Raw genomic sequence first — 24,781 nt, 5'->3', positions numbered from 1 at the left:
GCTTGCAAACTTTCTAATTAGCTCAGGTCAAACATTCATGCTTTTTCTTTTCGTTTTGCTTGCAAACCAACGAATGGACGCCGCCACAAGTGCGACAAACGGCTTTTATTGGCCCTGTGTGGTTGTTACAGACGCGACTGGGAAATGACAAAAGATGAGTTTTGTTCTAATAGCGTCTTGGAAATAATCATTGTTTGAATGCAGAAGAGCAATTTTTGTCGGTAATGATAATTCGTCTATTTGCTTATTATTTCTATGCTTGTTTCATTTTTTAAAGGCCAAAACGTGATTGGATCCATCAGATTTTTGGTTGTTTTTTTTACCCGATCCAAAATTAGAGCCATAATATCAAAAATGTTTCTGTTAGGGTCTAATTAAATAATTTTGATGTTCTTTTTACAGCCTTGTGTGGAGTGATTCTCAAAGTATAGTGCAAATATTTTAGTGAAATACCGAACTTGAATACATTAAATTGAATGGTATTACCGTATTTTCACGACTATAATGTGCACTGCATTATAAGGCGCACCCTCAATGAATGACATTTTTTCATATATAAGGCGCACTGTAGTATAAGGATCACTGTAGTATAAGGCGCACTGTAGTATAAGGCGCACTGTATTATAAGGCGCACTGTATTATAAGGCGCACTCTATTATAAGGCGCACTGTATTATAAGGCGCACTGTATTATAAGGCGCACTGTATTATAAGGCGCACTGTGTTATAAGGCGCACTGCATTATAAGGTGCACCCACAATGAATGACATTTTTTCCATATATAAGGCGCACTGTGTTATAAGGCGCACTGTATTATAAGGCGCACTGTTTTATAAGGCGCACTGTATTATAAGGCGCACCCTCAATGAATGACATTTTTTCCATATATAAGGCGTAGTATAAGGCGCACTGTAGTATAAGGCGCACTGTATTATAAGGCGCACTGTATTATAAGGCGCACCCTCAATGAATGACATTTTTTTCCATATATAAGGCGTAGTATAAGGCGCACTGTAGTATAAGGCGCACTGTATTATAAGGCGCACTGTATTATAAGGTGCACTGTATTATAAGGCGCACTGTATTATAAGGCGCACTGCATTATAAGGCGCACCCTCAATGAATGACATTTTTTCCATATATAAGGCGCACTGTAGTATAAGGCGCACTGTAGTATAAGGTGCACTGTAGTATAAGGCGCACTGTAGTATAAGGCACACTGTATTATAAGGCACACTGTATTATAAGGCGCACTGCATTATAAGGCGCACTGCATTATAAGGCGCACTGTATTATAAGGCGCACTGTCTATTTTGGAGAAAATGTAAGACTTTTAAGTGCGCCTTATAGTCGTGAAAATACGGTAATGTCATCTTAATCACCATCCATTTGTTTACATTTCAAGATGGCTCTTCCCTCCTCCGAGATAATGCCGTATGTTAGCATAGCGTTAGCCTACGACCTTTTTCTGTGTACGAGCATCATTGTACATGTCATATGCACATGTGGATCTGCCAAATGGACAAAAGCCTACATCCCAACCTGTCTGTCATCAACTCCCAACCTTTTTTTTTTTATCAAAAAAAGACCAAAGATGCAGACTGACTTTCATTTTCTACCTGTCATTTGGCTATTGTTCGTCTGGTTGCCATCTTTGTGGAACAAAAACGTACAGCAGCTGTCTATAACAATGCCCCCCAGTCGTGTCTCTAGACACATCTTGTCGGAATGAAAGTGTAGGTGGAAGACTGCGAGTGATTGGCCAGCTTTGGGGGGGCGGGGGGTTTGGGGTAGTGTCAGAAGCTGAAGCTAACATACAATAGAGCAATCAGGGCCACACATTGTTCCCGGAGCCATTTTGTGGCAGCTCTACTTCCGACGACTGAAGATATGAGGAAGGGGGATAAAGGGTTTTTTGATTGAGCCTGCTGGTGACTTGTGGTCAGGAACGGTATAACGTGGGGAATTGGTGTTTAGGTTCTGCTTTAAGGAAGAGGATAAATATATATATACTATTTTTTCACGACTATAAGGTGCACTTAAAAGTCTTAAATTTTCCTCCAAAATAGGCAGTGCGCCTTATAATCCAGTGCGCCTTATATATGGAAAAAACAGAAAACCAAAAACCACCACTGTCGGATATTAAAAAAAAACACAAAGGCCTGAACTGAAACAATACTATTAAATATGCAGATGCCATCTTAGTTTACAACATCTTCCATCATATAGCTCCTCCCACACTGCAAGATTTTATACCAAAAAATCCAAAACATCAACAATGGCTGGCTCTAGAGGTGACTGTAAAGTAGTGAGTGCTTCATACCTGGAAGTCAATAGCAATTACCGTATTTTGACCACTACAAGGCGCACTTAAAAGTCTTAAATTTTCTCCAAAATAGACACTGCGCCTTATAATACAGTGCGCCTTATATATGGAAAAAATCAAAATGTGCCATTCATTGAGGGTGCGCCTTATAATGCAGTGCGCCTTATAGTCGTGAAAATACGGTAATATTTCTGAGTAGGAAGTATGAGTTTATATTGTAGCAATCAAAACCTGCTTGTAGTTAAAAAGCAAGTCGTTCCGAATGCTAATTTGCTGTTGTGGTTTTGTTTGTTCCTTTCTTACAGGTCATTGGATGAGCACTTACCCTTAACCATCTACATTTAGCTTAATAATCATAATAATTTAAAATACTATGTTAGAAATCATGGCACGTTTATCATTTTTAACCCTGCGGATTAATTTACTAGCAAGAAAGTAAACATTATGATTAGCATTTCTTTTCAGCGTGACACAGCAAAGCAATTTCATGTTAATGAACTGATATAAAAGTCAGGTTTTCTCCATTAAAGCATTAAGCGGGGGTTTTAATAGCGAGTACTCGGATGCTTACAGCCTTTGTAGATGTCGGTTGGAATCTGCACGGCGCTGGCTGAGTAGTTGACCTTGTTTTTGAAATTCGGATCGTCCACAAACTCCAACTCGAGAGATGTTGAGCTTTCCAGTGGATTTTCTTCTTCTCCGTCCTCCGTCTGCAAAAAAAAAAACACAAAATCAGCACGCAAATCCATCCGAGCATATAAACCAATACGTGCAAATACTGTAACGCGTTCTGTCATGGCCCGTGTGGTTTTGTGGAACCCATCTGTAGCCCTGGTTCTGTAAACAATGGCTTTTATTTTGATTCCTAACGGCCGCCTAACAAATGACATCATCAAAAATTACCAAACTGTTGTTTGTCATTTGACACCATGGTGGCATCTACAGTGTTTTATGTCTGTTGGGGATGAGGGAGCACAGAGAGGGACCGGAACAGGCTGAATAAGGGGGTCAGAAGGTCCAGCTCTGTTCTGGGCTGTCCTTTGGACTTTGCAGAGCGGAGAATGCTGACCAGGATGATGTCCATCATGGACAGCACCTCCTACTCCTTGCACGAGTGTGTGGTGGCCCTCCAAAGCTCTTTCAGCAATAGATTGATAGACCCTCACTGCAGATCCTTTAACAAAAAAATGGCTGTGTTAAGACCTAACAAATGCATGCATGTACATCTATGTGTATGTATATATGTGCTTGTATATATGTATGTGTATGTATATATGTGCTTGTATATATGTATGTGTGTATATATGTGCTTGTACATATGTATATGTATATATGTGCTTGTATATATGTATGTGTATGTTTATATGTGCTTGCACATATATATGTATGTGTATGTATATGTGCTTGTACATATGTATATATGTGATTGTACATATGTGTGTATGTATATATGTTCTTATACATATGTACGTGTATGTATATATGTGCTTGTACATATATATGTGTATGTATATGTATATATATTTATATATTTCAGCAACATGCTTATTTATTTATATATTTATTCATGTATTTATTTATTAACTTACTTGTTACCTATCTATTTATGTCTAAAATGTATTTTTCTGTGTCTGTATTCTCACCCTCTTGCTACTGTGACAACCAAATTTCCCGAATACGGGATAAATAAAGTTATCCAATCCAATCCAATTACAAATGGATCCAGTTTAGGCTTAGTACCAAAATAATAGATTGACTTCACTTCTACAGCGCCACTGGAAGGACACGAAAAGCATAGTAGTCGATTGATTGGTCGATTCTTTGACCAGAGTAGCCGCTAAACACATTCGCAACAATTAAACCGCCTTAAACTTAAAAGTATAGAACAGAGAAACAAAATAAAATACTAATTCATTTGGAAACTGCCACAGTTGACTTTAAAACAAAAATACAAGAGTATATTTAATGGGTTTTCTTGTCAAACAACGGTTTTGAGCAGTTAGTTGATTTGTGTTAGCATAGAAAATAGCCTAGCAGGAGACATTTACAGATCAAAACCCCATAAAACAAAGACATGGGAGGTCACTTCACACTTGGGTCGATGTTAACTAAACAAAGATAAATTAAATGTGTGCTGTTTTTTGCTTCGAGCACTTTGATACAAAAAAGAACCCAATCGTGAGTAGACCTCAGTTTTTGTTTAAAGGTTATTAGTCACCCTCCATTAGCCTTCATTTGTTAAAATGGAATGCATATGAAAGAGGACCTTTGTTTTTATTTTTGTTTAAAAATAGAAATCATAACATTTGTGGATGAATTAGTTTTATTTAAATAAAGCAGCATGGGTTAATCGGAGCTGACATAATGAAACCTGTTGTTTTTTTTGGGGGGGGGTTCATTAAATCAAAAGCGTATGTTCACAGTGGGGCGGTGATTGATGGGTCTGCTTTAATTGTCTATTAAAATGCAATTACAAGCTGTTGTTGGGACGAGCCGAGGGGGACGTCCCCGGATAATGTCAAACTAAAGAAATGTCTCAAAGTGGATAGGATAGACCAACAAACAAGAGAATGGAACTTCTTTTTGGCGGTCAAAATGGAGTTGAGCTTTTGTTGATGTTTTTAGTATTGGATTAACAGGGTTTTTGAAGTTTTATATTGCCATAAAATTAAGAAAATGTACAAAATATTGTCTAAAGTAGCCATTTTGAATGTTATGTTGGCAAATTTACAGAATTTTTAGGAGCAAAACGTTATGATTATGATGAAAAAGCAAAACATGTTAGCATCAAGCTAGCAAATGAGCGTTTGTTGATGTTCTTAGCATTGGATTAGCATGTTTTTAAAGTGTTGCCATGACTATAAAATTTAAATAATTTACAATATTTTGTCTAAAATATCCATTTTGAATTTCATGTTAGAAAACTTTAGAATTTGGACGAACAACCAAAACATGTTAGCATCACGCTAGCAGTTAAGCGTTCTTAGCATTGGATTAGCATGTTTTTAAAGTGTTATATTACCATAAAAGTTAAGAAAATTAAAATAATCTTGTATAAAATATTCATTTTGAATTTCATGTTAGCAAATTTACAGAATTTCTAAAGGCAAAACAATATGATTTGGCTGAAAAAGCAAAACATGTTAGCATCAGGCTAGCAGTTGAGCGTTTATTGACTGTTTAAGCATTGGATTAACATGTTTTTTAAGTGTTATATTACCATAACATTTAAAAAAAATAGAAAATCTTGTCTAAAATATCCAATTTGAATTTCATATTAGCAAACTTACAGAATTTCTTGGGGCAAAACAATATGATTTGCACAAATAACTAAAAAATGTTAGCATCAAGCTAGCAGAATTTCACAGAGGGCAAAAAATATGCTTTGGAATAACAACCAAAACGTTTAATTTATAGAATTTTGCCAACTAAAGTTATGAACAACTACTTATAATAATTTCCAAACATTAAGAAGTATATTTTATTTAATTTAAATACATTAAAGTGGGTCAAAATCATGAATATTTCACCCACAATAAAGCCCTCACCGAATTAGATCCCACCAAAGCCCAATTTAATTATTTCCGTCCATCATTAATACAATTTATCTCAGTGGGAACGTGAAAAAAAATAGGTTAACGTTATTATCAGCAAGATGTTTGTTGATTGCGCAGCTTGACATTAATTCTGTCAACGTCGGCAAGGAGGAGCATTTTTCATTCTTTCTTCAGAAGAGCTCCAATCATAATTAACTAAGGCAGTTTCTAATTAGCAACTGAATAAATGCAGGCAGCAAAGACTGATTAGTTCATTTTCTTTAACCACCCACCACCTGTTTTGCGCGAATCATTAGCTAATTTGTTCATTCTTATCTCTTCTTCACACTTTAAGGCCTCATTAATGGTTGAAGAGGCCAAAGTTGACATTTGGAAGATTTGTTTTCTTCCTTTTTTTAGCTAACTGGCTAAAGCTAAAGTATGTATCACACAACTTAGTGTGTGAATCTAATGTTTGTGTTAATATATTCTTTGAGATTGGGTAGAAAATGTTATATTGATGGCTATAATGATAAAAAATGACAGGAATGATACTTTCGCTGATGAGCCATGAAAAGACAAATTTATACGTAATACATTTTTTTCCACCTTCATGTTAAGTTATGATTTATAACCTTTAACTGCCTTCCATTAATGGCCATCTATGAATCAGTGTGGCTAAAAAAAATCTACTTTTTGTGCATTTTTGGGAATATTTTGAAGGGAATACAAAAGGAAACAACTCTCGATAGGTTTTATCTGAAAGTTAGGGTGGAGGCGGGGCTAGTAGAGTCAATAACGTAGAAGTAAGGTATCAAATTACAATACAAAATTAGAATTAAATTTAGTGTTAGGTTAGATTGAAGTTATTTTTGAGTGTCTGCGTCATAATCCAAGTTCATTTAAATTTTATTATGTTATGTTACGAGCGCGTTGCCATGCAAAAAGTCTGATTTTAGTACTATTAAATACATTTTAGTACTATTAAACCACTAGTTATTTCTTACTTGGTTAATAGATGACAAATTAGAACAAATAAAAAAAAATTTCAATCCAATATCCCATTTTTGGTTTTTTTCAGAAGGTTGGAACAAATTAATTAGTTTTTAGTTCATTTTTTATGGGAAAAATGATTTGAGATACGAGTAAATTGACATAAGAGCTCAGTCTCGGAACGCATTAAGCTCATATCTTGAGGTACCACTGTATATCGACTGCTGAAGTACACAAAGTGGAGCAACAAAATCTAAAACTTAATTTAATTAATTCTAAGTTCATTTCTATTGGGAACGTTCGTTTGAGTTACGAGTAAATTGACATACGAGCTCAGTATCGGAACGCATTTAGCTCATATCTCGAGGTACCACTATATATTAAATACTGCAAAATACTTTAATAGACTGACAATCACTTCAACAATTTCACGCCATTGTTGGAGCCTTAAATAAGCGATTTAAATTTTCACATTTTAACAACTTTTGACTGAGTTTGTCCTCACTAGCTTCAAATTAAGGGGGGGTCAGTAAAGTGAGGGTCACGGATGTCTTGCCCTGAGCACACGCTTTGTTAATGATGACTGATTCTACCCAATTAAACGTCCTGACAGGCCTTAAAGCGACATGTCATTAATCAAAAGAGGGTTGCGTGTGAACAGAATATAATAGCGTGATGTATTGGACCTTCACATCCCCTTCTGGACGGCCATCTTTGAACATCTACGAGCTTGTGACCTGAACTTAAAGCGACAGTACGCTAGAAGTTCAGATGGATTGAAATGTCTTAATAAAAACATCGTTGTTAACTTTTCATTACATTGAAAGACTTTTAAATTTTAATGGACTAGAACGGACTTCTGATTGTTTGACGTTTTGAAGGGAAAGTTAAGTCTAGATAAGGTTTGGTGGTTTTAAGGTTACAAATGTTAACCTTTTGACTGCCTAAAGGTAATTTTGGAAAATTAAAATTGTTTTATGACAGGCCTAAATGCACCAGATGCCCAAAAAATAAAAAATCTGAGGTTAGCGACATGTTCCCAGCACCAAAAAGTATGAAAAATTATGAAAAAATATGAAGAATTATGAAAAATTATGAAGAATAACGAAAAATAAGGAAAATAATGAAAAATAATGAAAAATAACATTATTTTTAGAGTCTGTTACGTGCTGCCATTTCTCGCTGCCCTTAAGAAATAATCGCCGTCATCAAAACAGCAATTTGAATGTAAACGAAAAAATAATGCGGACTAACATTTTACTGAATTTTTTTCCAGCTTTTAAACCCTAAAAAAATTATCAAAAATATATATGAAACATCTCAAAAAGCTAATAGTATATTTGGTTGGAAAATGCTCTCCATAAAATCAGAAAATTATGCAAAAACAAAGAAATAGAACCCTCATATAATAAGTAAAATACCTTTTTTTGGCAGCAAAAAGTCTCCCAGCAAACATAAAGCTAACAACACAAGAAAAATTTCATATATTTTGCATATAAAATTAGAACATGTTCGAAATTTTTGGGAACACCCTTAATGTTAACACAACTATATAAAAATAAGTGTAAAAAATCAAGTTAATAGACCTTATAATAAAAAAAATCATGTTAATAGACCTTATAATAAGATTTGATGCAATTTTTTAAACAAATTTTAATTTTTTTTTGGAGCCAGGTTAGTCACTCCACCGAAACGCCTCGGAATTACGACATGCACATCATCAGGTTAGTCTGACACCATTTTACCACAAAAACAGCGTCACCACACTTTAATACAAAAAAAAACAGCCCTGTAGCTTGAGCTACAAAATGCGGGAAGGCCAGGATAAAGGGTCAAAGGTCAAGGGTCGGTCACTAGCTCGAGTTTGGGAAGCAGGCAGGCAAACGTGGGTAAGAAAGGATGAGGGTTAAACAATCCATTCTGTACTCACATAGTCCGAATCCGCTTTGGAATCGTAGTATGAAATGGCATTTTCCTGTGCAGAAAAGAAAGTGAAAAGACAGGCGGAATGTGAGGAAACTCCTAGAAGTGCTTAGAGAGAAAGTCATGGTTATATTCCGTCACATTTGTGAGAATATAATCGGCATCACAGAACACAGGAGGAGTAGTGTGATGATGACAAAGTGCTAGTTTGCTCCCCTAAAAAAGAAAATGAATGGAGTGTGTTGGCATATGGGAAGAATGACTTTTTAGTCGTCTTGTACCCACATTTTAAGCAATTTTTTTTTCAGATTTATGCAAGCATTTTGGGTCAGGCATTTTTTAGTGAAAGGGTGATGTCCATCAAAAATGGGAATGTGTTTGATGGAGAAAATGGGACATTTTTTTGTAGTGAAAAATGAAAGGATTTCATTCTGTATGTGCAATATGAATGAGATGCAAAATGGTCGTCAGAAAGAATAACCCCTTAATGCAGTGGTCCCCAACCACCAGTCTGTGAGAGTTGGTCTGCATGGTCTTTACTTTACGGTAGAGGTGTCAAAGTGGCGGCCCGCGGGCCAAATTTGGCCCTCTGTATCATTTTGTGTGGCCCGGGAAAGTCAATCATGAGTGCCGACTTTCTGTTTTAGGATCAAATTAAAATGATAAGTATAGATGTAAATTAAATTTCATGATTTTTCCAGTTTAAAATCAATAAGTCATTTTTTAATCATTTTTTTCAGTTTTTAGTTCAAAAATATTTTTTTTGAGTATAGAGGTATATTAAATTTCATGATTTTCCCCTTTTAAATAAATAATTGTAATTTTTCTAATCATTTTTTCTGTGTTTTTAGTTCAAAAATAATTTTGTAAAGAGTATAGATGTATATTAAATTTCATGATTTTTCCCCTCATAAATAAATAATTGTCATTTTTTAATCATTTTTTTTAATGTTTTTAGTTCAAAAATAATTTTGTAAAGAGTATAGTATATTAAATTTCATAATTTTTCCCCTTAAAAATCAATAATTTTAATTTTTTAACTAAATTTCTTCTGTGTTTTTAGTTCAAAAATAATTTTGTAAAGAGTATAATATATTAAATTTCATTATTTTTCCCCTTAAAAATCAATAATTTTAATTTTTTAACTAAATTTCTTCTGTGTTTTTAGTTCAAAAATAATTTTGTAAAGAGTATAGTATATTAAATTTCATTATTTTTTCCCTTCAAAATCAATAATTGTCATTTTTTCATCAAATTTCTTCTGTGTTTTTAGTTCAAAAATAATTTTGTAAAGAGTATAGTATATTAAATGTCATCATTTTTTCCCTTTAAAATCAAGTCATTTTTTAATCAAATTTTTTCTGCTTTTAATTCAAAAATAATTTTGTAAAATCTAAAAATATATTTAAAAAATATATAAAATAAACATTGTTTTAGATCTATAAAAAACTGAATATTCAGGGTCTTTAATCCAGTTCATTTAATCCATTTATAAAAAAAAAAATCTCAATATTATATCTAAAATAGTCCGGCCCACATGAAATCGAGTTGAGGTTAAAGCAGCCCATGAAACAACCCGAATCTGACACCCTTACTTTACGGGGTCTGGTATTTGACGACTTTAAAAGACAGTGTAAGGACTAAACAGTGAAGGTGGTCCAGTGGTCACGGTCGGATGAGGCTACTCCTGCCGAGTGCATCTGAATCTTTGGGCTTAGTCGTATTTCGCGCTTGGATAAACACGTTTTTCGCCACGGTTTTTCTGTGGGAGTAGACTCTCCGCATTGCCGAGAATTTTTACTCGCCTCTAGGTCTAATCTGAAAGTCAGCCATCGAACGCATCTCTAACGAGGCGTAGATCGGAACTCCCAGGGACGCCAAACGCTGGGCGGAGCGGCCTAGCGGATGACTGTCGCGGAAATAAAAACCAAGTCTGTCGGGAAGGCCCGGCTCGGGATCTAAGCGGATCACTCGGGGAGTACGTTTGGGTTCGGTCACTAGGTCAGAATGGCGAATGAAGTCTGAAAGGCATGAAGTTGGGGGGTAGATTGAGATGGGTGGCGAGTGCAGTAGGGGATGGATGGCGAGCTTGGCGGCGGCTGCCAGGCGCTAAAAATAGACTCGGCAAAGAGAGATGGGAGACAGAATGAGAGAGAGAGAGAGAGAAAGACTGTGGCGGAAACGTTGTTGTGTCTGCCAGCTGGATTGATTTACAGCAGAGTCCTGGTAAGATTGGTGCTGCACTTCTAAGAATGCAACATTACTGCGTTTCTTTAATTCAATGTTGCCAGTAAAATAATGTTAAGGTTGAATGGGAAGTGACCGGACGTTTGGTCACCGGTCAAATGTACTTCGATATTAAACAGTACTTAGATATTAAACTATCTCTCTTAGATATTAAACTATCTCTATCTCTCTTAGATATTAAACTATCTCTCTTAGATATTAAACTATCTCTCTCAGATATTAAACTATCTCTATCTCTCTTAGATATTAAACTATCTCTATCTCTCTTTTAGATAATAAACTATCTCTCTTAGATATTAAACTATTTCTCTTAGACATTAAACTATCTCTCTTAGATATTAAACTATCTCTCTTAGGATTAAACTCTCATGAATATCCATTTGACTGGCGACCAAACGTCTGGGCGACCAAACGTCCGGGCGACCAAACGTCCGGGCAACCAAACGTCCGGGCAACCAAACGTCCGGGCAACCAAACGTCCGGGCAACCAAACGTCCGGCCGACCAAACGTCCAGCCGACCAAACGTCCAGCCGACCAAACGTCCGGGCGACCAAACGTCCGGGCGACCTTACGTCCGGGCGACCTTACGTCCGGGCGACCATACGTCCGGGCGACCAAACGTCCGGGCGACCAAACATCCGAGCACCATTTTATATTATATTTAAGATAACTAAAAAAAAATGAACCTAACAGGTGCTCAATGCATGTTCAATAATGTTAAATGGAACTCAATAGTTAAAATAAAGTTCTAACTTTTTCCCCAAAACGACAATTCAAAACTCTCAGTCCAGATAATCTTCCAAAAAAAAACAGCAACATTAATATTAATCTTAGTACAACCTTAAAATCCCCAAACTTTTAATTCTTAAGGTCTCTACAGGCTAAATTTCTGGTTTAAACCCGTTTTTTTCCTTCTATAAAAAAGCAAGGCAAAGAAAATCCACACAAAAGCCGATAAATTCCCAGTGGCATACCATTCTTTATCATTAAATTAAATCCATCATGCCGAGTAGACTCCCAAACTCCAAATAGCAGACAAACACTGAGGGTCCAGGTGATGATCTCCGGCACCCCCACATCTTACATGACTATTTCTTTATGATACAACGTTATCTTCCCATGTTTGCTCCATCTGTCCTCCTCCCCGTGTCTTATCTAGAAAATTTCTCAATGTGTTCCTCCCCCCTCTCGTTCTGTAAAATCCACATTATACTGAATAATGTCTTATTTAGTATTTAAACATCATAACCACTAGTTATTTGTTACTCTGTTAGTAAATGGTGAATTACAACCATAAAAAATGTTTTCCCAATGTAATATCCTGTTTTTTGGGAACAAATTACAGTGGTACCTTGAGATATGAGCTTAATTCGATCCAGGACTGAGCTTGTATGTCGAATTTTTTCAGAAATCAAACGAATGTTGCCCATAGAAATGAATTAAAAATAAATTAATTAGTTCCAATCCTCTGAAAAAACACCAAAAACAGGATATTGGATTGGAAAAACATTTTTATTTGTTCTAATTTGCCATCTATTAACAAAGTAATAAGTAACTAGTGGTTTAATATTACTAAAATGTGTTTAATAGTACTAAAATTTGACTTTTTGCACGACAACACGCTTGTAACATAACATAAAAAATTTAAATGAACTTGGATTACGATGCAGAAACACTCAAAAATAAGTTTAATCTAACTTTACACTAAACTTAATTCTAATTTTGATTGACATTTTGATACCTTTCTTCTCCCTGGTTGGGTCTATTGGCTCCGCCTCCACCTTGACTTTAAAATGCAACTTATCAAGGGTTGTTTGCTTTTGTATTCCCTTCAAAATATTCTGAAAATGATGCACAAAAATGTCCTCAAAATAGGATAACGCACAACCACTTGCCAACAAGAAGTAGTATATATACTCTCATATTAGCGAACAAGCTCCGCCTTTTGCAAAGACTAACAACAACAAAAAAACACACAAAAATTGCAAAGCTCCGCCCAGTGCTCATAGAGACATAACACGAGCAAATTTCAACCAGAAAGACTATGACCATGATGTTCATATGAGCAACCTGCTCTCTACTCATATGTCAAAATATGTCTCATATCTCAAGATAAACATTTCCCCCGAAATTTTACTCCTATCTCAAATTACTCACATGTCGACCCACTCATATGTCAAGGTACCACTGTAATTTGTATTCACTTCTTTTCTATGGGAAAACATTACTTTAAAATACGAGCAAATCGACATACGAGCTTGGTCCTGGAACAAATTTAGCTCATATCTCAAGGTAAGACTATATTTTGCAAGGGATAAAAAGCCATTTGTTCTAATGATTTGTGTTTGGTGCAGCAAATAATTTCTCAGAAGGCTGCCATGGAAAGGTCTGACATTTGAGTGTGACAAGTACTCAATCATGGCTGGAGACAGATTACAGTCATATTCATATCTCCTGTGGACACCTGCTAATGATTTTAAAATTAGAGAACATATTCCTCAGTGCCTCAAGTCGCTCGGGGCCGTATACAGATACACAAGAAACCCCCCCGTAACCCACCAATAGACTCCCCATCGTTCCCAATGCCAGATTTTCTAATAGAAAATGACAGTATATCAAACACAATAAAGGATTCCATTCATTTCTTCATTAACCTTTGCTTAAATACTCTATTTGTTACCTATTTCAAAAAATATACCAAAAAACAGAAAGGCTAACGTATGAAAAATGGTAAAAAAAATAAAATTTGAGGGAAAAACAGCATGATTTTAATGTATTCGGTCGTTTATTTAATTTTGGGGGTGCTGGAGCCTATTACAGTGGATTACAGGCAGTGGGCGGGATAAACCCTGAATTTGATGGTAGCCAATCACTGAGTTTTATTTAATTATTTAAAATTTAATCAATTGTTGATAGTCAAAGCTATAAAAAAACAGCAGTAAAAAAATAGAGTAGAGACTTAAGATATGATTTAAATTTACCAGATCGCAATTTTATGTTTTCCATTTTTAGTCTTTTTTGTTAAAAAGCACCCAAAAAAACAATTTTTAAAATAAAATATGCTTTTTTTGACACTGTTTATTCTCATTAAACTTGGAAAATGACAATAAAAGCAATAAATTCAACTTAAGATACTATTTAAATTTACCATATCGCAATTTTTATGTTTTCCATTTTTAGTCTTTTGTTAAAAAAACACCCCAAAAACGATGTTTAAAATAAAATATGCTTATTTTGATACTGCATATACTCATTAAACTCAGAAAATGACAATAAAAACATTCAATTCAATTCAAACTTGATCAAAATTGCCTTATTTTTCTCCAAAAAACAACCAAAACCAAGAATCCATTCCATTTTTCTGCCTATATACCTCCAAATTTAGGCCCAAAATCAAATAACTATTTAAAAAAAAACCTGTCTCTAAGCAGCTATCAGTTCTTCTTGATATGAAACCGAGAATAAAATGTTGCCAGGTTCCATTTTCTCTAAATTGCTGAATAGCTTTTCATTTCACCCCGTCTTTTTTAGCCTCAACCATTATAATGCTGCCAGACCTTGGGCGAGTGCACTCAAGTCAGTAAACCCCACCCACCTACCCTCTCTCTTTAAAGTCCGCCTCCGAGTGGGCCAATCAACAATCAAAGACCAGGGCAAAAAAAAAATGGAAACCTGTTATTTCCCACCCCATAATCACTTCCATCAGATTCCTTGCCGTCGTCCCTCACATACGTCGAAATGACAAATGGAAGGCTGCCTTTTGACGTTGTGAGCACAGCTGGTGCACCATTTGCAGCAAGGACAGACCCAGCTTAACAAGTGCAAAAGTACAATTATGTACGCTTCACCCCAATACTTCATAATGTCTGTAAACACCCACCGGTAACATTATGATCACCACTTGCACAATTTCCAACATTTTTTTGCTTTCCCATGCAAGGAAAATGGAGACATTTAGCTTGGGAAAAGTTACAAGCAACTACAAACATGCTTCTTCAACCTTCTGCCCTCTGGTGGGCGCTAGAGGACCATAACAGCCAAAACAACCAGACTCAATGGCAGTTGCTTCCCAAGAGCCGTCACCATACTCAAGTTCTGCTCCTGGGAGGACCTAATCAAGACCTATCTATGTTGACTACTTATCTACGTTGTTGACTACTTATGACTACTTATCTACGTTGTTGACTACTTATCTATGTTGTTGACAAATGACTACTTATCTGTTGACTATGTTGTCGACTAGACTATGTTGTTGACTACTTATGACTACTTATTTATGTTGTTGACTACGTATGACTACTTATCTATGATGACTACTTATGACTACTTATTTATGTTGTTGACATATGACTACTTATCTATGTTGTTGACATATGACCACTTATCTATGTTGTTGACTAATGACTACTTATCTATGTTGTTGACTACTTATGACTACTTATCTATGTTGTTGACTACTTATGACTACTTATCCAAGTTGCTGACTAATTACTACTTATCTATGTTGTTGACTACTTATGACTACTTATCGATGTTGACTACTTATGACTACTTATCCAAGTTGTTGACTAATGACTACTTATCCATGTTGTTGCCTAATGACTACTTATCTATGTTGTTGACTACTTATGACTACTTATCTATGTTGTTGACTAATTATGACTACTTATCTATTTTGTTGACTAATTATGACTACTTATCTATGTTGTTGACTAATTATGACTACTTATCTATGTTGTTGACTACTTATATGATTATTATTTATTTGTTTGTTCATTTGTTTTGTTTTTATTTGTCCAATTCTCTACATATTTATGTTGTTAACTAATATGACTGCTGATTTATTACTCATTATTATTATTTATAATTTTCTTTAGAACTTATTTACGTGGCAAACTATCTAAGTTGACGACCTATCTAAGTTGTGGCCGACCTATCTACGTTGTCCCCGACCGATTTATGTTATCCCCGACCTATCTATGTTGCGGCCGACCTATCTATGTTCTTGACTACTTATCTTTGTTGTTAATTACTTATCTATGTTGTTGACCACTTATGAGTACTTATGTTTTTTGTTTGGAATTGTTATTTGTGCACTTCTCTAAACATTTATGTTGTTGAATAATTTGACTGCTTATTTATTACTCTATTATTATTATTATTATTATTTTGTTTGGAGTTGTTTGTGCACTTCATGGCAAAGCTTTAAATCTCATTATACTTATAAATGACAATAAAAACATTTAATTCAATCAGTTACAACTCAACAAAACATCCTTAGGGGGCGTCATAATATATTTAAAATAAACATTTAAGTTCATTCAGTGGATTCCTTTGAATGTTTACTTTTACGAAAATGGATTTTTGGAAAGCTGGAGGCCACTTAAACATTTTTTTGTCAATCAAAATATTACTTATCTCCCTTATCATAATCTAATTATTAATCAATATATTTAAACCAATCAGCATTGCCTTTAGGGGTCTCTCACATTTCGCAAAATCTCCTGGTATGGAATATAGACTTTTTAGCAAAAACTTACTCCGAAGCTTTTAATATTAGCTACATTTTTTAAAAACTGGTCCAAAAACAGACCAAATTTGTATTGATGTCAGTACTTATCACCCTGAAAAGAAGGGGCGCCGAGGGGCCACGAGTTCAGCCAATCAAATAACATTTCACGGGTGATGACCATGTGTGTGTGAGCTTGTAGAAAATGCCGCATTTCACTTGCTTATTGATCGCCAACTCCTGTGAGGCAAAGCAATCGATCGGTGGGATTTAACAGAGGGGGGGTCCGCGGAATGTTCCTTCTGGCGAGTATGCTGCATTACTGTTGGCTAAATCCATATTTGGGCCTGAACTTGTCTTATGGTTTCAATCATAACACGCTCAAATGATATCAAATCATTTTTTAATGTGGTAAGTAAATCAGAAAAATATTTTTTTGGGTGTTTACTGAAGGATTAATGGGGGGGATTGTTGTTGTTTTTTTAAACAATGCAGTATTTTACAGATTATGTGGTCAACAGCGATGGTTTAGCTAGCTTAGGTTTTAGAGGAATGTTGATTTTTTGTTATTAGGTTTGAATAGATTAGGTTAGAATTTTATTTCATCAGGTATTTGGGATTTTTTGGTTGAAGTAGCAAGACAGATATAAGACACAGAAGACATTGTAGAGCTAGTTTAAAAAATGGAAATATTAAATTTTTTGACATGAATAGAAAGGTTAAAAACTGCAGTTTTTCTGTTTGTTTTTCAATGACAGAAAGTCAAAATGGAGGTCAAAAACTGTCATTTTTTAAAACTTTGTACTTTAAAAAATGACAAATAGTAAAAAACAATGACAAAAAATACCAAGGTCAAAAACTGCCATTCTTTTTCTTTTAAAAATGACAAGTAGTAAAAACCAATGACAAAAATAAGGTCAAAAACTGTCATTCTTTTTCTTTTAAAAATGACAAATAGTAAAATCCAATGACAAAAAATACCAAGGTCAAAAACTGTCATTCTTTTCCTTTTAAAAATGACACAGTAAAAACCAATGACAAAAAATACCAAGGTCAAAAACTGTCATTGTTTTTCTTTTAAAAATGTCAAATAGTAAAAACCAATGACAAAAAATACCAAGGTCAAAAACTGTCCTCCTTTTTCTCTTAAAAATGACAAATAGTAAAAACCAATTCACAAAAATGCCAAGGTCAAAAACTGTCCTTTTTCTCTAAAAAATGACAAATAGTAAAAACCAATGACAAAAACTACCAAGGTCAAAAACTGTCCTTTTTTAACCTTGTCTTTAAAAAATGACAAATAGTAAAAACCAACAACAAAAAATACCAAGGTCAAAAACTGTCATTCTTTTTCTTTAAAAAATGACAAATAGTAAAAACCAATGTAAAAAAATACCAAAATCAAAAACTGTCATTCTCTTTTAACTTTTTACTTTTAAAAAATGACAAATAGTAAAAACCAACGCCAAAAAAATACCATATAACAATCCAACATTTTCTGCTAAAACAACATAAGCGCCATAATAGCCAAAATAACAGCTCTAATATCTCCACCTTTCAAGAGTACGTCTTATAAATAGAAGTAATTCCCAATCAAGAATAAAACCCCTTCCTTCCCCCATCACCACGGCAACCGTATTTCAAGCCGTGAAAGAAGAAAATGACAACAATAATAGACAAAAAACCACCAGCAACAATAGCTTAACCGTCCACTGGTTTGCAATTTTCCCCAGGTATCCCCACTTGTCATTATTTCCCTTCCAGTTGCAAAACAGATGGACGTCTATTTTGTGCCTCAGCAATCGCTGATAACAATGTTTACGGCTTCTTTAAAACACACAAAAAAATAAAAATAGATCCTTCGCACACAAGGATACACACCAATGAAATTGCCTATAGCAAAAATAGACAATTTCTTTGTGATTACATAGTTTAAACCAGGATTTTAAACTGAAACAGTGTGTTTAAAAGCAGACAATACGATTGGTCGCTATCGCTCTCATCGACAGGATGTCTAGTTTTACCAGTGATGGACAGGGCAAGGCGCCAAAGAGATAATTGAATTGAGCTAGCACATGTTTATTTGTAATACAGCAATACCTTGAGATACAATCTTAATGCGTTGCAGGACTGAGCTCGTATGTCGAATTTCTCCTATCTCAAATCAATTTTCCTATAGAAATGAGCTAAATACAAATTAATTCGTTCCAATCCTCTGAAAAAAAACACCTAAGAGGATATTACAATGGAAAAACATTTTTTATTGGTTGTAAATGACCATCTACTAACAGAGTAACAAATAATTATTTAGTGTTTATGATGTTCAATATTAAAATGAGACAGTTTTTCCGTTATTTCTGCACTGACTAATACAAAAAAAATGGGAGTCTGGTGTCCTCGTATCTCAAAATTTGTCTCGTATCTCAAGGTAAGTATTGCTCAGAATTTTACTCGTATCTCAAAATTTGTCTCGTATCTCAAAGGAAATATTGCCCGTAATTGGTGTCGTATCTCAAAGCAAATATTGCCCGTAATTGGTCTGGTATCTCAATGCAAGTATTGCTCAGAATTGGTCTCGTATCTCAAGGCAAATATTGCTCGGAATTGTACTCGCATCTCAAAATGTGTCTCGTATCTCAAGGCAAACATTGCTCAGAATTTTACTCGTATCTCAACATTTCTCTCGTATCTCAAGGCAAACATTGCTCAGAATTTTACTCGTATCTCAAAATGTCTCTGGTATCTCAAGGAAAACATTGCTCGGAATTGAAATCATATCTCAAAATTGGTCTCGAAAATATCTGGGCACACATTACTCTGAATATTGCTCGTATCTCAAGGCAAATATTGCTCAGAATTTTACTCGTATCTCAAAATTTGCCTCGTATCTCAAGTATGGGTCTGTCTTTTCTGTCCCTGGTTAAAACTGACATCAACAAAAAGTGTGCCAATAATAAATTTGCAAATATTTTCAACAGTTCTTAACCACTCCTAACCTAAGAATGCTAAATTACAATAAAACGAACCCACATCATTTACTACAAAAGTGTCTGTCCGAGTACAAAAAACCTCTGACAGACAAAGAAAGAATGCTCACGAGTGTTTTAACAATCCAATGATGAAAGGCTTGATTGATTAGTGAGTGACAATTGCACTAAATGGCCTGGAAGACGCCATTCTATATTTCCGTCTGGTGCACTTTCTGGCCTGGAACCTCATCCTCCATCCTACTCGGCATTGAGTTTTGTCACTTCTTTTTGCCAGTTTCATCAAGCCATCAAGTAAGAAGACCCTTTCTCTCTCTCTCTCTTTCTCCCTCCATCCCTTCTTCTCCATGACTCTGTAATAGCACGGCTATTAGCGCTAATGCATTTCAACCGTATGGCGTCTGTCACATCACAATCTGATGGAAATAACATGTCTCTTCACAATCACCGTCCTTTATTCTGGCCAATCTTGTCCAATGTGTTTGCACTTTACGTCAGTTGTGATGGACGCATTTGATGAGTGTTTGTAAAACTGACTTTCCATAATGTAGAGACGGGGGAAATAAAATCTAAACTCCCCTAAAAAAAAATAACGATTCGAGCTGGATTAAGTCGGTCAGTTCTTACGAGAGTTAAGAAGGAAAACGGATAAAAAGTTAATCACCAAATTTTGATAAAGGTTGTTTTATGCTATGACACTCATACCTGTCAACCTTGGCCAATTTCTGCCCTTATTAATGATTGAGATTCGCGTATTTAAGTGATAAAAAACGTATAAATGGAACAGGCATATATTTACTCACATAGCGCACGTAAATGTCTAAAATTTTCTACAATGTGTACGGAGTGGTGAAGCGGAATGCACTAAATTGAAGATTCTGTAGATGGGTACATTGCTTGCTGGCACGCTATATTTATAAAGTAAAGCAGATGCCTTAAGGGGAATGCATTTGTGCATATAATGCTAATTAAAGCAATATTAGCAAGCAACAATCCAGATTTGAGCCAAAATGGCTAAAACGAGATTGGTTTTACAAAGAAAGTACTTAAATAAGTTGTTATACAATTTGAAACGATAAAAAACGTATGAAATATCACTATGACACTGACCACATGACTGTCTGGGTACATTGCTTACTGACACGCTATGTTTATATAGTTAAAAGGGGAATGCGCTTCGACATATGCTTAAAATATGACAATATTAGCAGTTGACGATGTTTTTGTCTGCTACAAGTGACCGAGAAGACCCAGTTTTGAGCCAAAATGGCAAAAAAGTGATTGGTTTTGCAAAAAAAGTACTTAAAAAAGTTGTTTTATGGCGTACACAATTTCAAATTATTAAAAAAACGTATAAAATATCACTATGACGCTGACTGCTTGATTATCTGAGTACATTGCTTACTGACACGCTATATTTATATAGTTAAAAGGGGAATGCGCTTAAACATTATGCTTAAAATATAAACATATTAGCAGTTGACAATGTTTTTGTATAATCCCAGTGACCGATACGATACAGATTAGAGCTGAAATGGGTAAAACGACATCAGTTTTACAAAAAATATAGTTAAAAAAATCCCACAAAAAGAGTTGCTATACAGCAAACGCAATTTGAAATAATAAAATGCATAAAATAAGCGAAAAACGCATAAGTTGACAGGTATGCACTCTAGAAGCTAGCAAGTGAGCCTCATTAGCATAACAGCATCTCACACATTGATTTTCTGCGAGAAAAAGCCTCAAAAGTGGATTTGAAAATTAAATGCGTAGCCTTTAAAAGAGATAACGAAGAAAAAAAAACTTTAAAAAGTTGTTGTAAGCAAGAAAAAAAGCTTTATCCAAGTGTAAAAAAAACACATTAGCCTCAGTGGGTTGGACTATACGCACATTCAGCTACTTGTAGAAAACCAAGGGACCTACAATAGTTTTATGGTCTGGTTAAGAAAAAAAACGGAACTGTAGTACCATGCCGAGGAATTTTTAAGTGTCCTGCTCTCTGCCAACGTTCCATTTCAGAAAAAAACTTAATATTTGTCTCGGTAACTGCCATCCCTTGATAAAAACATGAACAGATTGCGTTGGATCGGCGCTACTTGGTACGGGGATGGGCGCCTGACCTTGAGAAATCATCAGCAATGTCGGCGCTTTAACGTCCATTTCACACACCATTTGATTCCAATGGATTTAAAACCCTGAACGCTTGTTACGATCAACATTGTGACATCCATTATGCGCGGCAGGGAGAGTGGTCGCTGCACTTTGGCCGCTGCTGAATAACGGACGGCATGTGGGACAGGCCATGTGATGACATCACCTTAACAGGTACGCCAAAGCTTTGCAATTGCTCATCAAAAGCAACGTATGATTTACCTATACCTATACCCAATAACCAATGCCCAATACCCACTACCCCAATACCCACTACCCCAATACCCACTACCCCAATACCCACTACCCCAATACCCATTACCCCAATACCCACTACCCCAATACCCACTACCCCAATACCCACTACCCCAATACCCACTACCCCAATACCCACTACCCCAATACCCACTACCCCAATACCCACTACCCCAATACCCACTACCCCAATACCCACTACCCCAATACCTACTACCCCAATACCTACTACCCCAATACCTACTACCCCAATACCTACTACCCCACTACCCAATACCCACTACCCTACTACCCTACTACCCACTACCCTACTACCCTACTACCCTACTACCCTACTACCTTACTACCCTAATACCTACTACCTTACTACCCTACTACCCTACTACCCTAATACCTACTACCTTACTACCCTACTACTCTAATACCTACTACCCTACTACCATACTACCTACCCTATTACCCTACTACCCTACTACCCTACTACCCTACTACCCTACTACCCTACTACCCTACTACCCTACTACCTACTACCTTACTACCCTACTACTCTAATACCTACTACCCTACTACCATACTACCCTACTATCCTACTACCCTACTACCTACTACCCTACTACCTACTACCCTACTACCTACTACCCTACTACCTACTACCCTACTACCATACTACCCTACAATCCTACTATCCTACTACCCTACTACCCTACTATTCTACTATCCTACTGCCCTCCTACCTAATACCTAATACCTAATACCTAATAACTAATACCTAATAACTAATACCTACTACCTACTACCTAATACCTGTACATGTACATGATAAACCGTACAAACACAACACAGCACATATTTACTTACACAAGGCGCAAGTACAAGTCCAAAATTATCTCAAAAAGTGAACGGAGTGCCCAATAAGTATGCACTAAATTAAATATTCTGTAGATGTTGCTGTATGACGCTGACAACTTGACTGTCTGGTTACATTGCTTGCTGACACGCTATATTTATATAGTGAAAAGGGCGGAAGTGACTGATGCGCGTCGGTACATCATGATTAAAGCATGACAATATTCATAATATTAATATGAATACTACCAGTGGCCGAGACGATCCGGATTAGGGATCGGTTTTACAAAAAATATATACTTTAAAAATAAACAACAACAAAAATTCCCCATTGAAAAGTTGTTATATGTCAGACACAATCTGAAAAACACGGAAAAAACATACAAATTGACAGGTATACAATTGCCAACCCGCCATGTTTCCTGAATAACTTATATGTAAATCCATCAACCCCCCCCAAAAAAGGTGACGTCCTTGGGAGTGCTAACAAACCAAAATGCACTCAGCCTCAAACGGACACAGTGACTAGTCTGGGCACACATGCACGCGCAATTAAATGTAGCGTTTCCCCATGCATAAACAGGTTTTCTGTGGCTTTGACAGGCTGCTCCACCCGCCAGTTTAAGACGCACCGCTGCATCGCTCCTAATGTGCCCAAAGAGCATGCAGCTCTAATCTAATTAGACTGTCAGTCAGCAGAGTGTTCAGCCAAAGAGAAATTAGGAAGCCACCAAAATCTACAAACAAGAAGAATCAGGATGAAGCATATCAAGTCGAAACCCCCCCCTCACATCACCCCCCCAGTCCTCCTCCGCCCTGGCGTGTCTTCTCTTTAATGGTTTCACAGTCGCCCCTGCTGGGATTCATTACCTGGGCTAATTATAAAGGCAAATGAAATCAGCTTCAATACATTATTAATAGGTAGCTGCCATTAGGATTCCTCTGTGCTATTTGCTACAATATGAGATATTCTGACTGTTTTCATGCCTGATTATAGTCACGTGCTGATAAGGGGAAATTAGTCTTCTGGTGGGTGATGCAGGCAACCTGACAGACTAAGAGTATTAAAGGTTAGGAGAGGAGTATTGAGAAAATGATGGGTTATAAAAATAAAAATCATACTGATCGGACTGTAGAAAAAAATTGTGGCCTGACTTGAGCGGTTTGAGATAAGAGTAAAATTTGGGGCAAATATTTAACTTGAGATACGAGACAAATTAGTCATATCTTGAAATACATGCATTCTAGGATATAGCTCGTATGTCGGTTTACTCGTATCTCAAAGCAGCGTTTGCTAAAGAAAAGAACTAAATACAAATTACAGTTGTACCTCAATATACGAGTGGCTGGACATACGAGTAATTTGAGATACGAGTAATTTGAGATACAAGTAATTCGAGATACGAGTAATTCGAGATACGAGTAATTCGAGATACAAATAACCGAGATACAAATAACCGAAATACAAGTAATTCGAGATACAAGTAATTCGAGATACAAGTAATTCGAGATACAAGTAATTCGAGATACAAGTAATTCGAGATACAAGTAATTCGAGATACAAGTAATTCGAGATACAAGTAATTCGAGATACAAGTAATTCGAGATACAAGTAATTCGAGATACAAGTAATTCGAGATACAAGTAATTCGAGATACAAGTAATTCGAGATACAAGTAATTCGAGATACGAGTAAAATCTTGGGCAAATATTTTTCTTGAGAATTGAGACAAATTAGTCATACTTTGAGATACATGCATTCCAGGACCTAGCTCGTATGCCGATTTACTCGTATTTCAAATTAACGTTTCCTATAGAAAAGAACTAAATACAAATTACAGTAGTACCTCAATATATGCATCATTTTGGGAATATTTTGATGGGAAGACAAAAGCAAACAACCCTTGATACGTTGCATCTGAAATTCAGGATGGAGACGGAGCTAATAGAACCAAAAAAGGTATCAACATCTCAAACAAAATTACAATTAAGTTTAGTGCAAAGCTAT

General features: G+C 35.8%; 1 protein-coding gene across 1 annotated transcript in view; it reads right to left on the bottom strand.

Moving 5' to 3' along the window:
• The window catches only part of cacna2d2a (calcium channel, voltage-dependent, alpha 2/delta subunit 2a), a 143,270-nt gene that overhangs the window by 44,259 nt on the left and 74,230 nt on the right, over positions 1-24,781 (bottom strand). Inside the window, exons 5-6 of the mRNA XM_077726040.1 lie at positions 8,785-8,829; positions 2,897-3,035 (exon numbers count right to left, since the gene is read on the bottom strand). Coding sequence (XP_077582166.1) covers positions 2,897-3,035; positions 8,785-8,829 — 184 coding nt within the window. The remainder of the gene's footprint in view (positions 1-2,896; positions 3,036-8,784; positions 8,830-24,781) is intronic.

The sequence above is a fragment of the Stigmatopora nigra genome, chromosome 10 (genome assembly GCF_051989575.1).
Source record: "Stigmatopora nigra isolate UIUO_SnigA chromosome 10, RoL_Snig_1.1, whole genome shotgun sequence".
NCBI lineage: Eukaryota > Metazoa > Chordata > Actinopteri > Syngnathiformes > Syngnathidae > Stigmatopora > Stigmatopora nigra.
This window is presented reverse-complemented; position numbering and strand designations above follow the sequence as displayed.